Source organism: Xenopus laevis, chromosome 4S, assembly GCF_017654675.1.
Source record: "Xenopus laevis strain J_2021 chromosome 4S, Xenopus_laevis_v10.1, whole genome shotgun sequence".
Classification (NCBI taxonomy): Eukaryota; Metazoa; Chordata; class Amphibia; order Anura; family Pipidae; genus Xenopus; species Xenopus laevis.
The window spans coordinates 41,609,011-41,621,874 of NC_054378.1; the positions used below are offsets into that span (position 1 = coordinate 41,609,011).

The 12,864-nt window shown below is 38.9% G+C and overlaps 1 protein-coding gene across 1 annotated transcript; it reads right to left on the reverse strand.

Annotated features, from left to right (window-relative positions):
* Positions 1-3,644: 3,644 nt before the first annotated feature.
* On the reverse strand, positions 3,645-12,390 carry mc1r.S (melanocortin 1 receptor S homeolog). The gene is made up of 2 exons (XM_018259922.2): positions 10,565-12,390; positions 3,645-6,002 (listed from the first exon to the last, which is right to left on the reverse strand). Exon 2 carries the CDS (start codon positions 5,986-5,988, stop codon positions 5,035-5,037), a length of 954 nt encoding a protein of 317 aa, XP_018115411.1. The 5' UTR covers positions 5,989-6,002; positions 10,565-12,390; the 3' UTR covers positions 3,645-5,034.
* Positions 12,391-12,864: the final 474 nt, after the last annotated feature.

Here is a 12,864-nt window from a genome sequence, read left to right on the forward strand (position 1 = left end):
CATTATAGTAGGCGGAAGGCAGGGGGAAGGCAGGTCAGGGAGATTGTTGCCCCGAAGAAGAGGCGATTAGTCGCCAGGCAACTAAATCTCCTCGAATCCGCCCAATTGCCCCTGCCCTTAATGGTTCCTATGTGTTACTGCACCTGGGAAAACTTTGTACCTCTTATATATAGGGGTGAGTGCTAAAACTTAAGCTGAGCACTAGGTAAATGGATCATTCTGGATTTCTGTGCATGTATGAGCAATACTGCCATTGGGGTTTATTGTCCTATCCCAGACTCTCCCCACACACTTCAAAATCCATCTGCTCTTGGAGAATGTGCTGGATTGATTGATCTACTTTTTATGCATCCACACAATATACACGAGAATATACAACCTACTAGTTATTCTCTCACATCACATCCTAAATAACAACCCCGCCTACTTGGTGTGCGTTTGGCCAAAAACAAAGCTGAATTTAACTGTACTGGATCCCAACTTTACATGGTTGTTTGATTCATTTGTTTCTCAAATATTCATACATATATACACAGACTTGTGGTAATATCGCTAGTCTTGCAGGAAATGATAAATACAAAATCATAAAGCAACAGCAGTGCCATCTAATGTTGAGTCAAGTGGGTTTTATTGTCATTTCAAGCATTCAGTGCAGTGATACAGTAAATAATGAAAACAAATATGAAAAAGGGCTGCAAGTGAGCCCGAAACGTCATGTTGTTGCAGATATAAAAGCCACATGCTAATATATTGGAGTATTCATGAAACCGGTTGGACTGTGGGCCACTGGACATGTGCACCGCCTGAACAATTAAGAGGTGGACAGTGGGTGAGTGCTGACTACAAAATAAATAAGCGGTAGTAGACATACGTTTGGGTAAATATTTCAGAGGTTAATTTAGTGCTGTTAAATGTGTGTATTTAGTTAAATACTTGAGAGTTGAGACGTCTGATGGCAAAAAATGATTGCATATTCAGGCTGGATGGTGAGTTTAGGTATATTTAACACAATTCCCTATCGCCCGATATGTATGAGAGTCTTCAACGTCACCCTTCCTCGCCTCCCGTTAACATGGAACAATGGAAGCAATGCACAGTTTATGTTGAAGTTTTCTTTATTTGGAAAGTTAGAAACAATTATCTAAAAAATACAGAAAAACAGATATGCATGTCGTATAATAATAATATGATGGAAACTGCTAATGGTTACTAACTTTGATATGAAAACTGATATTTGTAATAAACAAACACACCTATGATAACCATGTCTGTACTGAAGGTTAGAGGACTGCTTTGTACATCTTGCTATTTGGCCCATTAATACTATTGGTAGGAATGTATTTTACATTTCTATGTATAGCTCCATCTATTGGTATACACTGATATGGAAGAGACTCACATATACAATTATTATTAGTATAGCACCATATTCTGACAGATTTAGGAGCATATTTATTATGTGGTGTAAAAAACAGCGGAATAATTCACCACATATCGCCTGTAAAAAAACAACGTATAAATGGAGTAATTGTTGTATGTGCTTTTTCTTTGAGCAAATTTCACTGGAACTTACTTACAAAGGTCTGCAGCAGTGTAAAATAATGGGGCAAATCTGGCATATGCATGGCATAAAACAAAATCCACTATTTATTTTTCCCAGCTTTTTACCTCATTTTTCAGCGAATTTCATTTTACACAGCAGAATAAATAAGCCTCTTAGTGTACTTTCATTGGTATGTCACCAATAATTTGTAGACTTATAAAGTACATTAACCCCATCTGTTTGAAAATGTCTTTCTATTTTGGTACAACACTGTGTATTTTTTCACTTATTGTTATATGGTACAGTCCCATCTATATATATCTAAAAATGTAATTGCTACAGTCACATCTATTGTTTACAACATACATTCCTTCAGTGTCGGACTGGCCCACAGGGATACCAGGAAAACTCCCGGTGGGCCCAGGTGTCAGTGGGCCCTCCTGCTTCAAAACATTTGGCATAGTTCATGGTCATTTTCTATTTCTATGAGAACAAAGAGACTAAATAGATTGAATAATAGATTATAGCATGTAAAGAAAAGAGACTAGCAGAATAGAGGTTGCGTGAGGAGTGGAATTATAATAGTACTGAGAGTGGGCCCCTGATCGAAGGTCTTTTGGTGGGCCCCTGGTCTAAGATTTTTGGGTGGGCCCCTGGTGTCCCAGTCCGACACTGTATTCCCTGGTACCTTCCCATCTATCAGTGGAGATTTCTACACTGCACTAGTATAGCACCCTCTATTGGTAAACACTTGCACTTTTTTGGTATAGTCCCATCTGTTGTTAAGGGATTAAACATTCTATCTAAGTACTAGTAAACATGGAAAAACTCTAAATCGAGTAAGGCGTCCAGTGTTTGTGAGCCAGTATGGGTCACTAAGTAGAAAAATAGAAAATGTAGTTAAATAGTACTGGCCCATTATTCAGAGTGACAAAGACTGTGGCAAGCGTTTTTCAGTCCCCCCTATGTTTAGCTATAAAAGAGATTTATCAAGGATCAAAGTGAATTCGAGGGAATTTTCGAAGTAAAAAAAAAATCTAAATTCAAAGTAATTTTTTGGATACTTCGACCAACGAATAGGATACTACGACTTCGACTTCAAATCAAATTAAAATAGTTTGAATATTCGACCATTTGATAATCGAACTACTGTCTCTTTAAAAAAACTTCAACTTCAATACTTCACCAAATTAAACCTGCCGAAGTGCTATGTTAGCCTATGGGGACCTTCTAGAGCAGTATTCTAAGTTTTTTGAAGTCGAAGAAAAATCGCTCGATTGATCGCTGAAATCCTTCGAATCGTTTGATTAGAAGGATTTAATTGTTCGCTTGACCGATTTTATTTGACCGCAAATGGCAAAATTCGATGAAAAAAAACGTAGACTTCGATATTCTAAGTCAAAGTAATTCAATTCGATGGCCGAATTACGAAGTATTTTCAACTTCCAAATACGACCCTTGATAAATCTGCCCCTAAGAGATGAGTTATGCCCTGCAGAAAGATGTAAGAGAGAGGGGTTACAAACATTCCTTGGGAAACCTAAGTATGGTACAGCACCATGTCTGAATTGTGTGTGCTGTTCAGGGGTAATAAAAGGAGACAGTATAAGTCACCCCACCAAATGGCATAAAATGGGCATACAATGCCCCTAAAATGACTTATGTTTTTCTAACACAGCAATGGCTGGGTACCTATAGTAGTAGTGGTGCAATGTCCTCTCCAAACACCTGGAATTTCTTTACTCACCCAAATAGCTGGAGCCAAATACTCAAGCCAATATTATTAACAAAAACAATTTTGTGTCCTTTAGGGCACCTTGTATCTACCCCTGGTAAGGTGCAACAGTACACTTTACCCTACATCCCACTTACCTTAGATAGGGTACTCTTCAGAAATCCAGATAATCCAGCTCAGTCTTATTACTCTCTCACAATCAAACGCTCACAGTCACACTGTGCAACCCTCACACCACTCACACATATCAGAAACAAAATTAGAAGAACATTTAAATTCATGTGAACTTATCACAATATATATTTATTTATTTATATATATATATATATATATATAAACAGTATTCATACATATATACATTATGGGTCAGAATTTATATTGGCAAAGTTTATCTGCTAGAATTTTATATATATTTTCAGAACATTTAATTTAACACACACACACACACACACAATGTGGTGTTTGTTATAACGTGTTCTAGATGTACAGAATTTGATCACTTGTGTGCACAAGAAGATACAAACTTTGAACTTTCACAGGCCCTGTCACATGATGTGATGCATATTAGTAATTATCCATGAACCCTTTCATTGTGGACTAGGCACAATGAGGGTTAATAAACAGTTTATATTCAATGCAAGCGTAGAAATATTAAACACAGATTTCTCTGCTGGGTAAAAATTAGTTTAGCCATTCTTTAAAAGGAGACATAAAATAATTTAGACTTTAATGGACTAAAATCCCTAAAGAAATGGGAAAGATTTAGGGGCAATAAAATATGCCTTGGCATTTTGAAGATGGCTAAACCAGCAAATAAATTTAAGCCCCTAAACCAAAAGGGTCATGGCAACATAGAATGCTGTGTTTAGTGCAATGTGCTGTCCATTTTTCTATACTCAAAAATACTTCTCCCTGTGATGTCCATATAAAGCATCATAGCAGAATTATTAAAAGTAGTAATTTCCCTTTAGGAGAAGCAGGAAAATGTAGTTCTTGGAAAATGTACTTTTTGGAATGTCTTGAGGACAGTTGCTGTATCCATGCGTCCTGGGGACAAGATCTCTTTCTTGTTGCATAAGCGGTTGGTGATGCAGAGCTATTCATTTATATAACAAAGCACATGATAGCCGAACACTTATACAACATTCAGTGGAATGCAGAAAATGGAGATTCCAGTAAATGCTTTAAGGAAGTGTGACATCTCCGCGAAGAGAGGGAAACGCCATCTTTTATCCACCAAACACACAAATACATCTGTTAATTGATTTCCGTTCTGAATGACTATAGTGCTTCATTGCTCATCATTATTACAAGAGTTACTATCAAAGCCGTCATATGCAGGAATCCATCTCTATGCTCCTGTTTGTTATTAAGTGAATATAATGTCCCTTTTATCACTCAAGTATGAGTCTTCCCTGCAATGTCGTACCTGCATAATATGGTACAACATCTTGCTGCTCAGACTATGTTGATGGTATTACAAGTATTCTCCTGTTATCAGATAAGGTACATTTTGCTCTGTTACACATCTGTGTAAACATTCTGTAGAAGCAATAACTCCATAAGCATTATGGAGGTTTTTTTTTTGTCTAAACGTAACATTTCCTCGGATATGCTTTATTAAGCACAAATAGCGTATGTGTCACGAAAGTGTGTCATGAAATGAAATAGTTATGGGGAGTGGAGATGAAGAAAAGTGTTCTCATTAAACCTCAGCTGCCTTTAGTTCTCTGGCAGCACCCCCCAATCTGAGTTGTCACCAAGAGCACCAAATTATTTCCTTAAGGGTCTTCCGTAGCTCCTGACTCCTGAAGGCATAGATTAAAGGGTCAATAACAGAATTGCAGATGACGAGAAGGAGGTAGATGTTGAAATAGTAAAAATAGCTGTTGCAAATATGATTATTGGGGCAGGACACAAACAAAGTAAGGTGGAGGAATAGGGGCCCCCAGCAGAGAAAGAAGATGCCAAGCAACAATGTTAGTGTTATGGCTCCTTTCATGTTTGCCCTAGCTTGATGTGGAGTGATCCTTCTTCTCTTCCCTTTCTGCAGGGCAGAAATGCTACGTGCATGCTGGCGTGCCAGAGCAAACATGTGGATATATAAGGCCACCATCAAGGCCAACATGAAGAGGAAAAAGACAATTAGACATAAGATGACAGCACCACTCTCATGATAGACAATGAAGATGGGAGCACAAACTAAACTGACCGACCAGATCACAGCTATGGCAATAACTACTCTGCGCAGAGTCATAATGCTGTGATAGCGCAGGGCGTAGAAGATGGTGATGTAACGATCAATTGCAATCGCCCCAAGAAAGGAGAGAGAGGTTACTAAAGAGCAGCAGATCATCGTGTCAAAAATGTAATCCATCTTTATGATAAGCATTGGCTCTAATGTTATAATCCCTTTCTTTAGCATAACAATGATGAGGGTCTCACCTAAATTGCTAGAACTAACAAGCATATCAGATGCTGAAAGGGAACAGATGAAATAATACATGGGAGAGTGCAGGTTGTGGTTCTTGAAAATGGCAATGACCACAAGTATGTTCTCTAGCAAACTAAACACACACAGAATCAGAAAGAGCTCTTCTGGAATGTCCATAGCAATATTGGATGTGTTGGTTGGCTTAAGCTCAGTCCCAATATTGATGGTGGCATTGGTGGAATTGACTGTTGAATGAAGCATTCTCAGTGTAGGCATGATGAGCCGTGTCTCTGGAATAAAAATACAAAACTTAGAAACCATGAACCATAGCAAAACCTCAGAACATTTCATTTCTTTTCTTTTCATTTTATAAGGAATTTGGCCTTAAAGTGTAAAATAAGAAATATTAGTACAATTGTATATTTAGCAAATAGAGTACATCATGCACATGAGTTTCCAATAAACATATTCCATATAAGTTGGAGGCCTAAATATTCCTACAACATATATGAATGGTAATGCTGGTAAACAAATTCTAATTTAATTTACAGCCAGCGGCAGCTGGAATCTATAAGTGCTATGTAATCAATAGCTTTTTAACAGTGTCAGTTAATTAGCTATGGAGCAGCCCTAATATTGACTCTTTTTGGCAGTTTATCAATACAAAGTTAGCCTAGTGTTCCTGTATTATCCAAGTTAGAGATGTAGTCGGTGGTACTTGTTTCTCTGAAGCTTGCAAATCTTTCCACGGAATAATGTGCATTAAATAACATTTGAATGATAACAAATAAAAACTTAAATAACATACATTTTTCTTTGTTGTTGATACTGCTTTTTTTTTCTTCCTGGGGCTAAGTTAGATTGTGCTGTCTGACCCCTGGAATGATATGATGATGATTCTGTGCCAGGCAAATGATTTGTGTAAAGTTCAATGTAACCATTGAGCCTACCCCCAGACTCAACGCTGAGTCTGAGGATTCATGTCGGCTGAGCTTTGTTAATTATCATGATAACTGCAAATGCTGTTTCTGCTTCAGCTGTTGACAGAAGGGAAAATACTACAAGGAGTTCAGAAATCCCTGTCTGGTGCATGGGCTAGGTGCCAAGGGGACATGTGGAAATATGCTTGTTCCTTGTAGTCATTAGAAAAAAGGAAAAGAAAATGCATGAGCCATGGTTTTTCAAACCTCACTGTAGACCTCACTTTCTCCCCCAAAGGCAGGGCAATATTGGACTAATCCGATTGTTTGGCCCATCGGATTACAATGATGGGAATGGGTGCCGACAGGTAATCAACCAGCCGCTGCGGTCCTCGATAGAGGGGAAAATCAAACCTGCCTGATCAATATCTGGCTTATTTTTGCCCAGATACTGGTTAGGGATACCCTTCGGAAGGCCCCATACAAGGGCAGATAAGCTGCCGAATCAGTCTAAAGGACCCGAATTGCCAACTATTATTGCCAATTAGAACTCCCTCCCTCCTCCCCCCAGGCTAACTGCCCCCCCCCCGGGGAAATGCCCCATACTTAATACTTACCTCTCGGCACATATTCTGCCAGCGGAGTTCCACACACCCATCTTCCGGGTCCTCGTTAAACTGACTGGGAGATTGCCAATTTCTGTGTAATTCCGCACATGAGTAGTTGTGGCAAACCAGCAAACTGCTCCAACTGTGTATACGCAGAAATACCGATCTCCCAGTCAAGTTACCGAGGACTCGGAAGATGGATGCGTGGAACTCCGCTGGCAGAATCTGTGCCGAGGGGTAAGTATAAAGTATGGGGCATTTCCCTAGGGGGCGGGGGCAAGTAAGCCTGGCGGGAGGAGGGAGGGAGGTCTACCTGGGGTAAGGGGTACTCGCTTTTTTTACAAATGGGTTGAATTCTCCTTTAATTCTGCCAATCTATGGCCACCTTTACACTACACACATAACAATCTAAAGGTTGCCACACACAATTAAATATTTCCCCAATATGCCTACCAATGGCAGGGTTATATCGGTTTAATCTGAATGTATGGCCCTAGGGCCAAACAACCAGAATTTACGAAGGAAATGTTATAAAACGTGTCAATTATTTTCCTGAACATTTTTAACAATGTGCACATCTACACATTGGTGGGAGAGAGATACTGTAGCACATTCAATTTCATATAAATCACATATGTGAGATAGCTTTAAAATCAATGATCTACTAGCCAAATAAGCATGAATTCTTGAAAAATGCTTTACCAATTTGCACATGAAATATTATTTGACATGGTGCTTCATGCCTGGTTGATGTTCAACCACTATCGTGATACAGTGCATGTGCATCTATGATTTGTAATATCAAATGTGTGTAATGAGCAAAGGAGTGGATCTCTGCATATAAAGTCTAATGGGGAAGAGTTATAAGGGGTTGGGTTTTATTCCCAGGGTATGGAATAAGCTGTTCTTCAGGTTCATAAAATCTTATAACTGCCCTTGCTGGATGTGCTATTCAATCTGCCTTGAAGGTATGCTAAATGCATTCATCTTCCTATGCCTCATATGCCCTCAGCAGGCCTGGGGAGTATTAGTTTGCATTCTATTCTTGATGGCTAATGGGAAACTGTATTGTACATTTTTCTTGTGCCAAAGGTTCTTAGATAGGTTCATCTGTTAGGAACCTGTCTAAATGGTCATTAGATTGGGGGCTGAGATGGGACATATTAAACATGACAACTTCTTCCTCATGTGAAGCTATTGAGCCCCTACTCTGAGCCAAGCTGAGGAGTTATTGTACTCCTAACTACCTTGTTCAGGCTTGATTTCACTAAAAGTAGCCAGTGACTATTAGTCCAAGGCAGTGTTGGACTGGGACACCAGGGGCCCACCAAAAAACCTTAGACCAGGGGCCCACAGAAAGTTTTTAGACCAGGGGCCCACCCTCAGTACTATTTTTTCCCTCTCCTCACTCAACCTCTATTCTCCTAGTCTCTTTTCTTTACATAGTACTATAATCTATTATTCCACCTATTTAGCCACTTTGTTCTCATAGAAATAGGGAATGGCCATGAAATAGGCCAAAAGTTTAGCAGCAGGAGGGCCCATTGACACCTGGGCCCACGAGGAGTTTTTCTGGTATCCCGGTGGGCCAGTCCAACACTGGTCCAAGGGCTTGGTTATTTTAATGGGGATACCAGTCTTAGTTCTATATGAACTGCCAATGAGCCCAGGTATCAGAGGTCCTTAGCTGCTCCAAGCTATAAGATCTTCTTTTAAGATTCCTTTCATTAGTTCTCCCTTTCCCAAAGTGAATGCCATCTCTGTGCAGGTTCCAAAAATAAATGTGCAGGATGAGGGTCACAATGTGGAGAGAGGTTCACAGGGTAGGAAATACACAAGGGCAGATACTGTATATACAGCAGATGATAGTGCCTGTGAGGGGATCTTACACTGTTTCTGCACAGGGGGCCTCTGCTGAATAGAAATTCGAAAATGGAATCAGATATATGAAGCAAGAGAAGAAAAAGAAGAAGAGAGACAAAAAATAACAGTAGCTGCCTGTTATTTTGAGTAGACGGGAGAATCAGCAATAACCTTTTATAGAAATATGAAGTCATAGCCCACATTTTGATTTTAGATTAGAAATCTGGCTTAATAATTTCCATCATGCGTGTCCAATATATCTTCAATTTTATTACTTACTACTTACTTACTACTACTGTTCTTTCATATTAGAGAAGGACACCATTAGGAAGTTGTTCATGCAGTGCGACAGATTTACAAAAACAGTTAAAAAAAATCTGTAAAACTTGGTTAACTACGCGTAAATATATTTTTCCACCTTAAAATGTATTGAAATGTATTTCTCACCAGTATTACCAAATTTAAAAAAAACCATTTATACCAATGCATTTCTTGACAAAATTGTATAATGTCAAAAGCGGGTGTATAGCATTTTAATGTGTTTGAGTAAACCTGGGGCTATATGTTGTTGTGTGGTAGTGTGTCACATGGGCAGATCTGAGTTCAACGTTGTGATGGCTGCATCAGATGTTTGCCTTTGTACTGGCCTTTGGACATTTTGGTGCAAATGTGCCACTAGATTGACAAACCTGCCTACTGATTGGCTTTTGGAGGCAGGTTAGTAAAGGAGCTCCTATGTTTCAGTGTGATTAACATGTTAATTGGCAGGTTTGTAGGTAGAATCATATTGAAGTGTGTTAACATGTGTTATAATAAGAGGCAATCTGTCTACACTTCTTGGTGTCATGAGTGAAAAGTATTGCACATATATCATAAATTAGGTGTGCACTAAATAAATCATTTTTTGATTCAGTCTAATACAACTCCCACTCCCCCTCCACTATTTGTCACAGCAGCCTTTCTCCCAGTCACTCCCTTGTAGAACTGTCATCTGTTTTCCCAAAACATTTCTATTATTATTTTGAAGCATTAGACTACAAAAACAACTTTTCCATAGGCTATGCATGGACACTAATGTCTCATGGGATATACCAAGTAATACCTAATTACAAGTAGTAGCATAGAAGCAGTTTCTACATATGGACGCGTTATATGCTCGTCTCAAGTTCTTAAGGGTCCTTCTATAGATTATGAGACAGTGGGTAACAGTGGATTTCACTATATGCTACAGAAGAGAAGTTGCAGCACTTTCATAACTAATTTAGTTATTTAGTGAAATAGCTATCATGCCCTATTGCCCAGAGTGATCCCCTTCCTTGTAGAAGGAGGGTACTGCACCCTCCTGCCGTTTGTCAGAACTCTTTAATAATACTAATTGGATATTTAGGGTATCATGACAAATGGAGACAGTAAAATAAATAATGTACAAAGTTAAAAAGATTTAGACTGCTCCAAACTTACCCTACGTGTGGACTCCTTAATAAAGCTCCATTTGTTATCACGGGTGCTCTGCCACCAGTGTTCCCACTGTTGATCACCGTGCCTGAAATGCGTCAGGTGATGTTGGTCCTTGACCTGTTGCAATAAACCTCCTTTTTTTATCCGGAGTGCCTTCTATCTGTATTTTGTCAAGCACATAGATAAATAACGTGCTACCCATTCCCTCTTACTTGCAGTGCAAATACAGTAATCCTTAGATTATCAGCACACATTAAAAACAGTGCAAAACATCTATCAGGAGTATAAATTAAAGAAGTAAAACAAAGGAGATTGGCAAAAGAGATGAGCTGATCTTTTATTTTTATCTACTACTATGAGATTCAGAATGAGTTTGGGGACAATGGGCTTATTCCATAGTGATACAGAAAAGTGAGCATAAATATAGCTGGAGCAGCAGCTAAACCTATGATGATTTGTTACCTTGTAGTTTGGATCACCTTGTCTATGCTTTGAAGTACGCACACCGTCTGTCCTTCCTCTGCCCTAGACGTTCACACATTTGGAAGCAAAGAGTACAGGTATCTCAAATCTGCAAATCTGATGTTGTATTGTGGCTATAATTTTTTTTAAATCTCCTTCCAGCGACTTTGTTCTCCAGGCTGGAAAAAGTTTTTATAGTTCTGTTCCCTGAGTGACTTCTGGAGATTTGGGCGGTTTCCAAGAATGATTTGGACATACCAGTATACTGTGTTTCTCTTCTTTGGCTCTAAATATTTGTCCCTGGCTGCAGTTCAGAATACAACAACTGAAGAAGCTTATGGGTGGGATGCTGTGTGGTACTCTTAGGTGAAAAACCCTTAGCCTTGCTGCCTCTGTCCACTCTGTCATTCCAGTCTGTATCTTCTCTGTTCAGCTAGATGCACTGTGATGGTTCTGCCTGGGACAAAACAAAGAATGCATCTTTTCTCGGCATAGTCCTTAAAGGCATCTCCTCAGCCCCTCCTAGAAAACAGATAGACACACATGACTGGGGCAGCCAGAGGCTGCAGAATGTTATGAAACATCAGAAAGGATGCAATGTGCACCCTCCACCCTTCAGTAAAAATAAAAAAATAAAAACAAGATGCCGCTCCCTTCAAATGTCAGAAAAATTCAATAAAGATTTGTAAATACACCAGAAGAGATATTTATTGATTATGGAATCAATTAAAATAACACTACACAATATACTTATGCCTTTCCAGCTTCTCATAAAGCACATCTTGCACTTAAAAATTATACATAAATAAATAATACATTAAAATAAAAATTGTCAAATCAATATTACTTTTTTAAAACTGCCCTTACTGGGGCTGGGGGTCAGAATAAAGGCCCATTGGGATAATTTGGCCAAGAATGTCTATTTTCTCTCTTACATAGACCTGAAAGCCCAGTTTAATTAGCGTGGCATTTGGGAATGAACAGTTGTTAGCTGTCCTAGATATTCTTGGAACTATGACTACATGGCTGAAATAGTGACGGCATGTGACTGTAATGTTGTTATGAGGTAAGAGGGTCTGGCCAAATGTTAGGTTTTAGAAGGGACGTGAACAAAAGGTCTGGAATCCACCGCACTGAGTTTGCACATTTTACGGCAAAAAATTCATTTTTCTATGCTGCTTTTTGCATGGCCCATTACAGTGTAAAAATGAAGTGTATTGAAGAACAAAGCAGCAACTGGTTTACTTAGCAATTAGTGTCAGATTTGTATGTTTTTACTGGATTTTAAAACTACACTGGTTTCTACAAGATTGTACCGGTCAAAATCTTTTAACTTACACTATTATTATTATTATTATTATTATTAACATGTATTTTTAGAGCGCAGTGCTGTGACTATATAAATGATTTATATCATGTTTCTTTTAGTCTTGGAATTCACAATCACATCAAGGTACCATTACTATGGCACTGTTATTAAGGCTAGCTTTGCATCATGCCAAAATCTTGTTTATGCACCAGAATGGGGCACATGATGTCCGTGCTCATGCACCGACTACACAATTAGATGGTCTGGAGGGATGGGGAATATGGCTCAGTGGCATCAAGGAAGAATGGAAGTGAAATTAATTGCCTGCAGGGTTGCTCCTGCCATGAGGCAAGGTGGTAACCTCACTTCAGATGACAGTGGCTAGTTAAAAGGGACGTCAAAAAAACACCTACTGTAAGTTTAAGAGCCGAATTTCCATTTTTTAAACCAAAAATTCAGCTCTGCTAGTGCAGAAAGCACTATAGCAATGCAGTCCCTCTGTCTCTTTCTCTGAATGTGTGACTTTGAAACC

Excerpts from the sequence above, each read along its gene's own strand:
- mc1r.S (XM_018259922.2), bottom strand. The coding sequence starts at position 5,988 with ATGCCTACACTGAGAATGCTTCATTCAACAGTCAATTCCACCAATGCC.